Source organism: Antechinus flavipes, chromosome 4, assembly GCF_016432865.1.
Source record: "Antechinus flavipes isolate AdamAnt ecotype Samford, QLD, Australia chromosome 4, AdamAnt_v2, whole genome shotgun sequence".
Classification (NCBI taxonomy): domain Eukaryota; kingdom Metazoa; phylum Chordata; class Mammalia; order Dasyuromorphia; family Dasyuridae; genus Antechinus; species Antechinus flavipes.
Window position 1 is genome coordinate 28,979,679 of NC_067401.1, and position 15,292 is coordinate 28,994,970.

Sequence of the window (15,292 nt, forward strand, 5' to 3'; positions counted from 1 at the left end):
ATGGGGAATCCTTTACAAAAAGTCAGAGTGGAGAAAAGTATCTAAGCCAACTTAAAGAGTTCATGAGGAGGAATAATCTATAATCAGTCCAGAAAGATAAGCCAAAGTCACATTACACAAGGCTTTAAATGCCAGAGAAGCATCACAAAGACAACAGTGAGCTACTACTGCACATTTATGAGCAGGCTAGTGACAAGGTCAGTCCTGCTGTGGGAAAGATGGGCTGGAGAAGGGAGGGCTTGGACACAGGGAGGCCAATCAGGAGGCCACCCCAAAAGTCCAGGGTTGGAGGGATGGGAGCCAGCACTTAAATTGGTTGTAGTCTGAGAGAAGGGGATGATGTATGGAAGAAATACTTCCGGCGTGAAACAGATCAGATTGGTAATGAACAGGGGTGGGGAGGCAGGGAGGCCAGGAGTAGAGGTTGAGTCCAGAAAGACCATATAAAGATCTGGCCCTATCTATTCGGATGGGCACTTGGTAGACTCTCCTAGCTTTAGAATCAGAAGGGGACATCTGGTTCACCCTACTCATTTTACAGATGAGGAAACTGAGGCAGTTGGGGGCGTCCCTTAGGCTAAGGCTAAGTCCACCCCCTCCGATTTTCATATGGGGAAACTGAGCCGAGCTAAGCGCAGTCTCTTAGGCTAAGGCTATCTAATCCAACCCCTCCGTTTTTCAGATGGGGAAACTGAGGCCCAGCTAAGTGGGATCCCTTAGGCTATCTAGTCCGCCCACTCCGTTTTTCACATGGGGAAACTGAGGAAGCTGAGGAATCCCTGAGGCTAAGGGACGGGGCGTTCATGGTCGAGGGGAGATTTGAACCCCGGTCACCGGCTCCAGAGAGCTCTCTGTTTGGGAGGAGGGCCCGAGTGGCTCCTCGAGGGGGCGGGGGCGGGGCACGCACGCTCGCTCGCTGCCGGCCTCGCTCAGCGCTGCCTCGCTCTCTGCCTCGCCCTCCGCCCTCTCGCTTACTCCCCCGCTGGCTGCCGGGCCGGCAGCTCACGGGTTAAGGCGGCGGCGCGCGCGAGCCGCGGGAGAGGCGGTTGCTGACAGGTGGCGCCTGCGCACTGGGCGCGCTCATTGTGCCCGGCCGCTGCCGAACCGCCCGCCCGCCCGCCGGCCCGCCCGCGCGTCAGTGTGCGAGAGTCCAGCGCAGGGCGCGGAGCCGCGGGCCCCGGCCTCGTCCTGCTCCTCCCCCGGCCCTCCGTCCCGCCCCGGCCCCGGGACCCCCGCCGGCCGCCGGCCCTCCCCTGCCACCAGGAAGAGAATGCCCCGCGACGAGCAGCCCAGCAGCGCCTAGATGGCTTTGGTCACGGTCCAGCGCTCGCCCACCCCCAGCACCACCTCCAGCCCCTGCGCCTCGGTGAGTCCCGGCCGCCGCTCCTGTCACTGCGGCTCCGCTGCCGCCGAGCCCCAGCGGGTCCCGCCGAGCGCTACTGCGCACGCGCCACGCGGCTTCCCAGGCCCTGGCACGGAGCTACCCCTGCGAGGGGGGGGGGGGGAAGGAACTGGGAGGGGGGCGGCAGCTGCGGGCGCTGCCCCCCTCCGGGCCCTGCTCACCTCCGCCCGCCGCCGCTTCCCTCCCGGGGCGGGAACTAGGTCCTAGCGCCCCCTCCCCTCAGAGACCCCGGCCCCCGGCTTCCTGGAGGGCCGGGGCAGAGGCATTCCCTTGGAGATGCCATCTCTCCTTGCTCATCCTCGGTCTCCCTCCTGGGTGGTGCGGGAACGACTAGTGCACGTCCAGCATCTTCTTAGCTGGAACTAGCCAATAGCCTCTTCGCATGCTGTGACTTTTTTTTAATTGCCTTTTTTCTCTGCCCATTCATCTGTCGGGGTGTTGCTTCAGATAAAATTCATTTTGAGAATAGCAAGTGAAATTGCATTAAAAAGTGGGAGGGGGCAGCTAAGCAGGTCCTTTTATGAGCCACTATTTTAGGAGCTGAAAAATTCGGCTTAATCAGAAAACAAATAAGAAGGAAATAGCAAATGAATTTTCACTGCACTGTAATAATCCTCTTTTTAAAATAAATCCCTCCCTTATCAAGTATACTCTAATCATTCATAAAAGAGGGTGAATTGAGTGTTCCCAAGTTGGACAAAGGTAGTCAATAAGGATTGCTCCATTTTTGAGTGTACAAACATCCTAGTAACCTTAGCAGTTATAGGACCTCGGTACCAACAGAGGAATGAGCTTGGCTGTCTTGAAGACTTCCACTTTGTTTAGCTTTAGAAGAGTTTCCTGGATCTGTATAAATTGTTGCATATCATTCTATGATATGAGTCATTTTTGTGGCCTGGACTACAGGGTTCTCCTCCAGATAGGATCATCCTTCTGTGATTGGACTGTATTTTGTAATTCCTGAGGAGAGGTAGGATGGGGGTGAAAGTTAGCAGGTATAATGCAAGGAAGAACTTCCTATAGAGCTGTCCAGCTGTGGAACTCTGTGTTAAAATAGTGAGCTCTCCATAGCTGCAAATATTCAAGCAGAGACTGGATAGCCAACTGTCAGAGATAGTATAGAAGACTCTTACCTTAGGAGGGACTTTGGACTTGAGGACTTCTAAGGTACCTTTTAACTGAGGTTTTGGACCTCAAATAATAGCCTGTTCCCTCATTTTAGGGCTGTTAAAGCTTTTTACAGCCTCTGAAGGCAAGAAACAGGGATGAGAATTTAGTTATTTTTATTCTTGTGGTTCTTGAAGAAGTAGGGTTTTCCTTCCCCCTCCCCCTTTCAGGATGTATACAACAAGATTATTATTACATTACATTATTGAACTCTGGGAAGAGCACCTGTTTCCAGAGTGGACTTTGACCATGTATTTTGCAAAAGCTTGTGTCATGAAGGACAAGAGGGCCCTATCATAAAAAACTTTACAGTCATCGAGACCTGCCTTCAAATTTCTTATCACCTCTTATGACTAGAGACAATTCATTTAATTTCAGTTTACTAATCTGTAAAGATAACAACGCCTGCTATACTTAATTTGGTAAGTTTGTGTGATTCAAATGAGAAAATATAAAGAACTCTAGGGGCTTTGCTACCTTTTAGCCTCCTCTTCCTTTTTCTCCTCCTCCTTCTTTCTCCTTTTCCTTCTCCTCTTCCTTATTATTATTATAGCCTATAAATCATCTAGTAGCCACATACCTAAAATCTTAAAAAAAAAAATAAAACAAAACTAGTAGCTAACGTAATTGATAGCATCAAATGATGAAGTAGGAAAAATCATAGTTTTTATGTGGACTTTGTAGAGGTGTAGTCAATAAGGCTTTATTTACTTTATAATGATACATATTTGTAAAGGGAGTGTAGCTCGTTAGATTCATCTCTTAATTGAATGGGTCTGCACAAAATGCTTGGAGCATGGTAAGGCCTGTCTGGTAGAAGAACTGCATTGTCTAGTCTATCCCCCACGACCATCTAATCCAGTGGCCAGAATGGCTAGATCTGCTCAGGCTGGTCTGGTTTCTGAGGTCTGTGGCTCTAATCCTGACTGCACAGTAGGCTTGGGAAGGTGTGAAATTGCTGAAGCTTTTTTCTGCTGTGTAGATTTTTAGTTTAAATTACCTGAATGGCAGAGTTAGTGGCCTGTTTTATCTTGTGAGCTCTGCTGTTATTTGTGTTTTTAAATTGTCTTCAAATTCCACTTCTTTCAAAGTCCTTTTAAGTGCAGGCATTATGTAGTCCTTGTGGCCACAATATTAATTTATCCTGTACATATTTAGCTTTGCAATTTTTTTGCTGCATGGAAAGTTCTTTGAAAAGGATGAGAATCATAAGAGATGTGAAAGGAATAAAGTGATATGTTCTGGTCCTGGAAGTTTAAATCATTTTATTGATTAGATAAATTCTTATTGTCTGTTTTGTACATTAAGGTTGTCTCAAGGAAACTTTCTAAGCAGCTGAGCAACTTTTTCATTATTCTGCAAGCATGTATTGAAATTAGTAGATGGCAGACACCATTCTGGATACTTTTGTTGTTCAGACGTGTCCAGCTCTCTGTGACCGCATGGATCATAGGACACCAGAACTGGCAATGGGGCATTCTTGGCCAGGACACTGTGCAGTGGCTTGCCACTTCCTTCTTCAGGGGATTCAGGCAAACAGACTTGGCCAGGTCACACAGTAAGTGAGGGAATGAGGCTGAATTTGAATTTAGGGCTTCCTGATTCCAAAGCCAGTGCCCTTTACACTGAGCCATCTAGCTGCTTCCACTAGCTATTGTAGTATGCTACAACGTGTATGCTACAGGCTTGTTTTAGATTTAGAGCCTATGGGGGAAGAGGGTCTTCAGGTACCATCCAGTCAAACCTCTGGCTTTACAGAGTGAGAATGTCACACAAGTAATTCAGTGACAAAGCCAAGATTTGAACACAAAGCTTTTTGATTACACTTCTGGTAGAGCATCCTTAGAGACGGTGCAGCTTTGGTTCTACGCTGCCACAGTAAAGCAAGAATTACACTAAAGCTAATACATGAAGATTGGGGCTTCCCAATGCATATACAATTCTGTCTACACTATGCTGTAGTCTATGAAAATGTGCCATAGTATGTCTAAAAAACAAGTTACATACCTTAATTTAAAATAACTTAAAATATTTTATTGCTAAATTTTTTTTTTAATCATGTGAGTCTTCATTGAGCTATAATCTTTATTGCTTTTGGAGGATGATCTCTCTTTGATGCTGATGCCACTAACTGATCCGAGTAGTGATTGTTAATAGTTGAGACAGTTGTGGCAAGTTCTTAAAATGAGGCAATGAAGTTTGATGCATGGATTGACTTTTCGCTTGAACACTTAGATGCCATTGTAGGGTTATTAATTGGCCTAATACTGATATTGTGTCTCAGGGAGAGGAAGGCCCAAAGAGAGGGCACCTGTAAGAACGTATTCAACATTTAACCCCCAAATAGTTAACAGTAGTAACATCACAGATGCCTGATCACAGATCACCATAATAGTAATAATATCATCATAATTATTTAAAAGTTGGACATATTACCAAATGTGACAGAAATAAGATATGAACACATGCCATTGAAAAAATGGCACAGGATGTAGGCAATATGGCCACAGACCTTCAGTTTGTATAAACTGCAGTATTGGAAGCACAGTGAAATGAGATATCTCTCTTTTCTTCATGAACCTTGAGCCTAAGGATCTTGCAATCCTTGATGAGACCTTCTTTACAAATAACTATAAATAACTTATTTGTGCCCCTTGAGTGAAATAGACACATGGTTTCTAGTCTGTAAGCTGTAGATTTCTTGGGGGAACTATAATTATTACAAGTGGTTTGCAAATCCACATATTTTCTGTAAACTAAGTATTTCACAGTGTATCATTTTTGAGCTATTTAGATGTTACTATGATTAATAAAATGCAAATTTATTTAAAAGCTTTACTACATTCATACAGCTTTTTGCTATCGTGTATTTTTTTTTAGTCAGTGAGTACTAGTAATAGAATTACTAATATATACAGAATCTGACAAATTCTTTGATTTCAAGATGAGTTTTCATGTGCAAGAAATTGTCAATTCCAGGCATGGATCACTAGTGTTGTAGGAGTTCAGAGTAAGAGAAAAAGTATTTGTAGGAAGAGAAAAGTCTTCCCACTCTAGTATTGACTTAGGCTTTGAAAGACTATTTCAGTTAAGAGCCAGGGAGGAGAGAGGTGTCCAGCAAGTGATGTCCAAGAGTGGTAGTGGTGGTGATGGCTACAGTAGATCCTGGTGAAGGATTTTGTAGGGAAAAAATAGGAGAAAAGTCTGGAAGGGCAAGAAGAGAAACACAAAGGCCTGTTGGAGGAGTTTGAATTTTATTCTGTGCCCTTGGAGCCACTGAAGATTGGTGATTGGGATGATCAGGGGATTTGCTGGGAAGATTGAGTATGGATTTCAAGAAGCGTAGAGTTGAGGCATGGTCACCTCCAAGTGTGTGATAAGAAGGGTCTGAAAGCCACAGCTGATGTGTAGAGAAAGGAAGGGATCGATCTGTTACATGCTTAAGGTAGAATCTGCTGGATTTGGCAGCTGATGATGAAGGCAGAGGGAGGCAGGAGTATCACTGATGGCCCAAGGGTTAACATCTTACCGTGCAATGAGCTTACTTAATATCTGTATCCTTTTTTGTGTACTCATTTCCTAAATAATAGTAAAGACATTTTAATACCCTCTTCCCTAATTTTTAAAATTATGCATATTTTCTGGTATGAGCATATCATACCTTCATAGCAACAGTATATTACATATATTTAATGCAATATGACTTTTCTATTTACTTTTCTTGTATAGACAATTATAATAAGCTTGGTTTTCTAGCAAGGCACAGCATAAACTTCCAGTCAGATGGGGTAGGGAGAAGGCAGGCAGCTTGTTGTAGTTGAGGGCGGAATGTGAATTGGGTAGAAGAAGGGAAAACTGCTAGATCAGTTCATAACAGGAAGTGATGGGATAACTGACATGTTGACAGGGAAGAGAGAAAAATCTATAAACAACAAATAGAAGACCTATAAAAGTACAGCAGTTCTGAGGCAATTTAACATATCCCTCCTCTCCTCATTTCCATTTCCCTTGAGGACATCACTCTATTATGCAATATTAGCTATTTCTAATTATGAACTTGAGTTAAAAAGAAAACTGAATTATGTTCAGTATTCTGCTTAGATTTTTTTTTAAGATGGTAGGAAAATACATAATATTTATTTAGAAAAATGTCAATCAAAATGTTTTATTCCACAAAAAAATTTGATACGATGGACAAGAATCCCATGGATAATAAGGCTAGGCTTGTGATGTAACAACCTGGATCCTAGTGAAGGATTAAAATATTGAGCTTTAGATGCTTAAAAGGGTAATTTTCACTTATATGGAAAATTCATATCAATGAAGTGTTGAGTACAAATAAATGAGTTATATTCGTGTTGTGGTTATTCAGAATTATCCATATCCTCCCTAAACAGAGAAATTGAAAGTAGGGTAAATTTTTTAAAATTTATGTTTAATTATTTTGTAAAATATATTTTGAAAATTCTTTTTAAAGAGAGATGTAGCTTGGGCAAGAAATCATAAGTTACAAAGTTCCTGTTTCTTGATTTCTTCATTATTTTGTTTGTGTCGTCCCAAAGACAGGTATTCAACTTCAGAGCTACCATGTGAAATAAGTAGTATATTTATTATTTTTCCAGTTTTTGGATGAGTAAACTGAGGCTGTGAGGCCAAATCCATTTGCTTAAATTGTACAGTTAGTGAATAGAGCCAGGACTGAGCTCATTTTTTGTTTCCCTCGATGTACACTGCCTTTCCACAAGGAATCTTCACATTCTTTACATCATGGACGTCTTTAGCAGCTTGAAGGAAGCCTGTGGGCCCCTTCTCAGAGGAATGGTTTATTGACTACATTAGTAATGGAAGGAAATTCTGACTTTCTTTCAGAGACTAGTGAAAATAAAGAAGTATTTCTCCCCCTCCCATACCCCAATTCAAGTTCACCAACACCTTGAAATCTATCTGTGGACTCTAACTAAGAATCCCTGCCTTAGACTATGATGTCCAAGAATGAAAGTTTGGGAAAGTTTAGCCTAGAAGCAATTAGGTAGCACAGTGGATAGAGTGTTAGTAAGACCTGAGTTCAAACTCTGCCTCAGATACTTACTCATTTTATGTAATACTGGGCAAGTCACTTAACCCTGATTTAGGGTTTGGCTCAGTTTTCTCATGTCTAAAGATGAGAGAAGGAAAGGGCAAACTATTCCTGTATCTTGACCAGGAAAATCCCCAAAGAGGTGATTAAATCAAAAGTAACTAAACAACCACAAAGTTAAGCCTAATAGAAGTTGTTTTCCATCCTTTTCATCAGAGAGATTCCTTCAACACCCAAGAAAAATGGAATTGGAAAAATTTTAAGAAAGTAGCTTTGTCCATCTTAACGTATAAAAAGATAGCTACTCTGATCTTCTTGTGTCCACAGAAGATGATGCCATTTTATGTTGTTTTCAATGGAATGTAATGAGTATAATAGACCAGGATCCAGTTCTGATGCTTAGAGATTTAGTGGGAAGAGAGTCCTTAAAACAGCCACTCCAATCTTCTTAGTTTACAAATGAAGAGCAGACCCTTGAAAGTTGAAATAACTTTCCCAGAATCAGTCATTCAGGTAGTAAGACCTGCAGTTCAAACCTTGGCCTTCCAGTGCAGCTTTATTTCTATTGTAACACGGTACCTAGAAATAATTGTCAATATATTATACATAATATGTGATGATCTTACAGATTTTATGTTGGTTTATTTCTGCATTTACAAAATAACTTTTCTTCAAGGAGATTTCTGTGTATTTTAATGATCATTTATCGTGTATTTTGTAATCTTGATACATAAAGGGATAGAATGTATTTTAATCAATCTGCAAGCATTTGTTAAATGCTTACTATGTGCCAAGTATTATACTAAATGCTGAAGATATAGAAAAAAGCAAGAAACAGCCGTGGTCCTTAGAGAGTTTAAAGTGAGTGAGGCAATATGAAAATAAATTAGCACCTACAAAATACAGCAAATATGGCCCCCATAGATCTCTCCTTGCTATCTTCTTTCAACCTTGAACAGTAAGTAAAATGATGCCTTTTAGTATTAAAGTGGAGTGGAACCCATTCTTGATTTTCCACTAAATATTAATTGGATCTAATGACTTTTGGAGGTACAAAACAGTTACTGTGTTACTAGAGTCATGGGATTATAGAATTTTAGAGCAGTGAGGGACCATAGAGATCATTTAATCCAGTGTTTTCCATTCCTATTCCACCTAAACCTGATATTCCATGAGAAATTTTGATGCTAGCAATATTTTCCATTTCTAAATGCTGTTATTTACATGTGTTTAAAATAGGTAAAACTGCTTGTTATGAAAATAAGGTTAATTTCTTCTATTTTGTCACCAAATTTCCCTGAACCTTTTTTTTCTCCTACATAGTCATATCTTCAGGTGCCCAGAACCAGAAATTTATGAATTGTCAAAATTTCAAGTCGCCACATGTTCTGTGGCCTCATTAATTTGGAAAAACCAAATCATCCTATCCTCCTTGGTTTTAGATTAAGAAATTGGGGCTCAGAGTGATTTGCCCAGAATTAACCAGTTAATGACATAGCCAGGAGTCCAGATTTCTTCCTGCTCTGGTTTGTGTTGGTAATCTCAAAGGCAGAATGGCCCAGGGTCATTATGATTTTGGTCATCAGCTTCCAGCCAGTTGTTTATAAGTCAAAAACATTTGGTTCTGTATATTGCTTTATGCTGCAGTCTTCAATTAGAAAAATTACCTCCTGTGCACCCTATGTTTTTGAGATTTAGAGGTGACTTCAGTTGAATATTACAGTTCCTGACTCAGACTACAATCAGACCAAAGTTATGTATCCTGATGTGTAATATATGATTCAAATACTATTGCAAGAATCATCTCCATATCATAAGAAATTTCCAGGCTCCAGCAGCTCTTGAAAGAAAGCTTTAGTACAACAAAACAATGTGGACAGTTTCATGAAGTTCATTTCTAATGAGATAACGACCTATGTGTTGTTATACACTGATCACGTAATTGGTCAGTAAGGGAGGCACTGTGATGTTGTGGAAAGAGCTCTGGTTCTGGAGTCACTGGGTTCAAATTCCACCCCCAAAACTATCCATGTGATTTTAGGGGACTGCTTTTATCTCCCTCTAATTCCCTTTCCTCCTCTATCCAGTGGGGATGTTTGGCCCGGTAGATGCCATTGAAGGGCCCACCCAGCTTAGTTCTTGGCTCCCCTAAACCCCCGTTTTGTGGGCCTTCATCACAAGATAGATCGTGTGTTCTGTCTGGCCAGCAAGGGGATTGGTGCTTTAGCAGGGGGATCAAGCTGACCAGCTCATGTGGATTGGAGCAATATTCTTCAGGGCCTCAGTGGCTGGCATCCAGTTAGCTTCCCCCAAAAGAAGGGAGAGCTCTGAGCTCCGGGCACCCATAGGGTGGGTAGAGCGTCAGCCCTCGCTGCATTTTCCTGGGCCTTTTCTCCATCTGCAAGTCCTGGGATTCCAGGCTTCTCTTCCTGCATGGCTGTGGGTGGCCCAGCCTTGGCAGTGCTCCCATGTCAGTGTTTCCATGCCAGTGCCACCTTCCCCATGCCCTCTACTGCTTGGGGGGGGGGGATTGACTGACAAAAGTGGGGATTTACTATAAGACTTAGATGCCATTAGATGCTCCTGGAGGCAGACTGCCTAGTGCCTCTTTCTTTGTCCCAGCACTCAGCATAGGGCCCAGCACATTGTAATCTTTAATAAATGTTTGCAGACTGACTGGTTGGGAGTTTAGGTGACCAAGTGTCATGCCAAAAGCTAAATTAGGCCTTTACCTTAAAGGGGCAACAAAATGGTGCAGTGAATCAAAGCCGGGGCTCCCAGGCTTGTAAAGGGCCTGGCACCCGCAGCACACTCAGGGAGCAAGTAGTTTTGTGTTTGGGTCTGGGCCAGTGCTGCTCCAGGTTAGTGACTGTCCTGGAGGTGAAGGGGCCCGCCTGAGGTCTGGCCAGTTGGTCTTGTCCAGAGAGCCCTGCTGGACAGAGGCAGGTGTGGCCAGCTGCCACCTGGCTCTTTCTTTCTCTGCTGATAAGGTGTCTGGCCAACTACGGCTTGTCCGGGGAGTGTCTAGTGAGGTGTTCTTGGCTTGTAAGCCTGATGCAGATCCCCAAGGCTCTGCGGCCTTCCCAAAGGAGTGAAACTGGACAGGGAGGCCTTACATCGGAACAGATGAGGAGGCGGGGAATGCTTTTCCTGACCAGATTGATGACATCTTCTTAAAATATGTTTTCTTGTGAATTTTCAAATTTAGGCTCTGGTGGTTATCTAACTCCATCCTTAATATAGAACACATATCCTTCTAGCTTTTTTTTCTCTCTCTGAAAATTTGGCGTGAATTCCTGAAAATTTGGGATGTATAGGCCAGAAAACTGAAGCCTTAGATACCTCAGAATGGGATTCACAGAGCTCTGTTACTCTGGGACTGATTCTCCATTCTCCAGAACCATTCCATAGTTCTCTGCTCTGTCATTTGAGTCCCAACAGTCTGAGAAATTGGGCGGCTAGCTCCTTGATGTGCTGGTGAAGCAGTAGGTCGCACTCTGCTGGTTTCTGGGTGCTGTCAGCCCTTTCCCCCGGCCTCCTGTGAAGCTGGCTGCTGTTGAGGCTGGTTGGTGTGGCCTGGTTGTTAGGCCCTAGAAACCTGGGAGTCAGTCCTTAGAGTCAAGCATGCTCAGCCCTTCTCTTAGAGAAACCCACCCTCCCTCTCTGTGGTGTTTATAGCCTGAATCAGAGAAGGCATGGACTCCGGAAAGCCAAAGTGAGTCCCTCCTTCATTCTGATGATATGAGCAAAGAAAAGATCTGAGCTGTCCAAAGGGGAGGGAGGAAGAATCCCTGTGGATCTCCCTGCTCATTGAAGCCATGACTCTCCAATTGCTGGCTTGAGAGATGTCTCTACAGGAGAAGCAAGAGTGCAAAAGAAGTCTTTCCTCCTTACGTCCACATTCAGCATTTATTAAACAGGGATCATGTTTAACCACATTACATAGCACTTCCCTCTTTGCGGTTGATTTTACTTAATTTATTAAAATGCTATGTTTCTTTCATGGTTTGAGTAAATGATTCAGACCCTTTACCCTAATATGGGCCATAAATAATCCCTAGCAAAATAATTCCCGAGTCTCTCATGCTAATAACTACTACAGTATGCTTTGGGGTTGCTGGTTATTTGGAGAGATTGTTTTTCATAACATGAATTTGGGGAACAAAATGTTGGCTTTATTATGATATTTACTTCAAATCCAATAAATAGCAACAACATGCTGTTGGGCTTTGAGCTGTTTCCCTCCCCCCACACACACTAATTGTAGATACCTTGTAGTTGTCAGGCTCCATAAGGGGAGTACATTCTGCAAAACATGAATTTATAATAACCCTGGAGAAAAGTGCCCAGGATGACTGATGTAATTGTAATCTTTAAAAATCTCTCTTGAGAACCTTTGAATTTAATAGACTGGCATCAACACCATATTAATCTGTTGGATGTGCTTGATAAGGTTCATACTGTAGTTAATTGCAACCAGGTATTGGGTTTTTCTGTAGTCAAATCAGGACTGTGTATTTTTAGGTCTTGTAAACTAATGAGTCTAGTTTAAATCATATTGGAAAAGAGCATGGAAATTACCAAAGAGTTTCAATAGAAATGTGGGAATTCCAAAGACTATGAATGGATTCATGGTTTTGAATATTTCTTTGTGAGGGGAACACAGTAGATGAAAGGAATTATCTATTGGATCTAGCTCTATCAAGCATTTGGCAGTTGAAATTGAGTGCAGCTGGGAGAGAATGTGTTTCTAGTGAGCCTGAAGGACTATGTAAACTGGATGAAAAGGAAGAGTTTGAATTGGGATTTAACATTTTTGTCAAACCTTGTAAGAAAGGTTTTCCATAAAAGGTGAATATTGGGGGGGAAAACAGTATAAATGTTCTATCTATGTAGTATTCTGGTATTGCATGTTTCTCTGACCCTGCAAACAGGGGATTTTCCAATTTTGAATCATTTTATGTTGATCTTACAGATTTCTAATAAATTTCAAAATCATATAGAATGCTGGTAAGTGGATTGTAGTTACTCAAGGTAGTGCCAACATAGGAAAGGATTCTTTGCTAGGTAAGATTTTCCTGCAATTCTTAGTATTTGGCTAAAATAAAATCTCTCTGAAAACTGTAGGGAATTTATACAGTCAAACAAGTCAGACGTACTTAAAGGGAATGTAAATATTCCCACAGGACTCCAGTGTTAGAATCATTTTGAAGGAAAATTTTCAATCCATAAAACTGAAAAATCAAAGAAGTGGAGGGGGATATTAGAGGTTATTTAGTCCATTTATCTGCTATATGAAATCCTTCCTTATCCTTGATAAATAGCCATTCCCTGCCCACAAATCACAATTTTAGTATCTCTTGAGGGCAGCTTGTTTTTTCATTTTACCCCTCTGGTTGTTATGAAGCTCTTCCTTAGAGCCAGAAATCTTTTTTTTCCTAAGGAGTCCCACAGATCTTGAAATTTAGAGAAGCCTCTAATGCCTTTTTCTGTATGCTACTCTTTCAAATAATTGATGACTACTATCCCAATATTTTTTCTTTTTGTTTGTTTGTTTTTTGGTAAAGCAATTAAATGACTAGCCCTGAATTCACTGCTAGTAAGTATCTGAGGGTCTCTCAGGACATTTGAACTCAGATACTCCTGATTCCAGGAGTGGTGCTTTATCCACTGTGCCATCTAGCTGCCTCTATGCAAATATTTTCAATAATATTGCCTTTTACAAAAAAGAAAGAAAGAATAGCCTAACCCCCAGACTGGTTAGCTTACCTGAGTAAGAGAAATGAATGATATGGAAGCACAGGGGAAGGGTGGGATTATGCCCTGAAAAAATTTAAGATTTCCAGTCTGTAACAAATTACAGCAGTATGTCTTCTATCAAAAGTTACACTTTACAGAGTTGGGACCTGTCTGATATCCTTTTCTGCTTCTCAATTCCAGCTGTAGTTGTGTGAACCACAAAACTGGGCCTTGAGTGTTTCAGTAGAGTTAGTTTATACTGACTTTTTATCTGGGAAAATTTAAAGGAAGGAACTGGGCAAACATTGAATTCATGGTTGCAGTTACAAATGACAGACTACACCAAAGAAAAGATGGTGCCAATAGAGGAAAGGATTCTTTGCCAGGAAAGTTTATGTTGGAACAACTGCAAAGGACAGGCACTCAAATGCATTGTTGATGGAGCTGTGAATTGGTCCAATCCAAAAAAAAAAGGCTTGAAATTATGCTGAGAATTTTTCATAATTCCTTATTTGGATTTTGTTCATTTTCTTTTTATTATTTTGCTTTTTAATTTTTCAGCTTAGAAACTGGCATCATAGAATTCCTTATAAATTTTTAGTTGTAAGCCCAATTCATTGATCTTCTCTTTCTATATTTTGTGCAAGTAAGCATCTTGAAATATAAAACTTCTCCTAAAAACTGCTTTGACTGCATTCCATAAATTTTGATATGTTGTCTCATTATTGTTATTCTCCCTTATACATTTTTAAAAATATATTTTTCTCTTACATTGCCCTACTCTTTTCCCCTCTTCTGTCCAGAGAGCTCTCCTGTATAACAAAGAATTAAATTAAAAAAAAAAAAAAAAAGCACTTCAGCAAAACCAAGCACCTAAATAGATATCTGACAAATATGGGTTCCATGTCCATGATCCCTTATCTTTTCAAAGAGGGAAGACAGGTATATTTTCTTAGACTTTTCCCCAAAGTACTTATCATAAATTACATTGCCATCAGTTTTAATTAATTTTGTTCTTTCCATCTACATTGTTGCGGTTATTGTGTATGTTAGTTTTCTGGTCCTGCTTACTTCTCTCTGAATCGGTTCATATATGTCTTTCCATGAATCTCTGAATTCTTTATAGTCATCATTTCTTATGGTACAAAACATTCCTTAATTTACAAGTTTGTTTAGCTTTTGGAGGGTATCTACCTTGTTTCTATAGCTTTATTACCACAAAAAAGTGCTTCCCTGAGTAAACTAGTGTTGAGAGGTTTTCCATGGGAGGGATCAAAAGAATAGGACATTTCTCTAGGATATGAACATCTTATTTACTTTCTTAGCCTAATTCCAAATTGTTGTCCAAATGATTGGACCAATTCATAGCTCCAACAATGCTTTTGTGTTCGGTCTTTTGCAGCCCTCCAATATTGGAATCTTTACAAACTGCTAACTCATTAGAGTTGATAGATTATTGATCTGATCTTACAAGAAGATGTTTTGGGCCAGAACCTGAAACAAGGTACTAAGTAGAACTAATTGATAGCCACGGGTAACCTTAAAGAACTTCTTAATTTAGTTCTCTATACCATTAATTTTTTAATCTTTGATAAAGATGCACTGGCTCCAGCAGACAGGTTTTGTAACCCACCAGAAGGGCAGTGTCCAGTGCGAGCAGCTCCACTATCTTTAGATAATCGCCAGGTGATGTGGAGAGATCCAGAAAGTGGTGAATGGAAGGGACCAGATAGGCTAACTGCCTGGAGGAGACATTTTCTCAAGGAGATATTCTTGAAGCAGCTTTAGTTTCAGTTCAGATCAATAATTACCTCAAATGCAGCCAGCTGGTAAAAATACAAATGTTTATTTCTCCTTCCAAGTCTTGTCTCTTTCCTTGGGCCTGGATAGCTAGATTCTTAGAAGCC

General features: G+C 41.3%; 1 protein-coding gene across 4 annotated transcripts in view; it reads left to right on the forward strand.

The window, feature by feature from the left end:
• Nucleotides 1-200: 200 nt before the first annotated feature.
• The window catches only part of SSH2 (slingshot protein phosphatase 2), a 228,519-nt gene continuing 213,427 nt past the window's right edge, over nucleotides 201-15,292 (forward strand). For 3 of the 4 annotated variants that reach the window (XM_051992246.1, XM_051992247.1, XM_051992248.1), the window contains exons 1-2: nucleotides 201-381; nucleotides 683-1,366. In XM_051992246.1, coding sequence (XP_051848206.1) covers nucleotides 1,304-1,366 — 63 coding nt within the window. In that variant the 5' untranslated portion in view covers nucleotides 201-381; nucleotides 683-1,303. Of the gene's footprint in view, nucleotides 382-682; nucleotides 1,367-15,292 lie in introns of those variants that run through there. The other variant, XM_051992249.1, reaches the window with a different exon arrangement.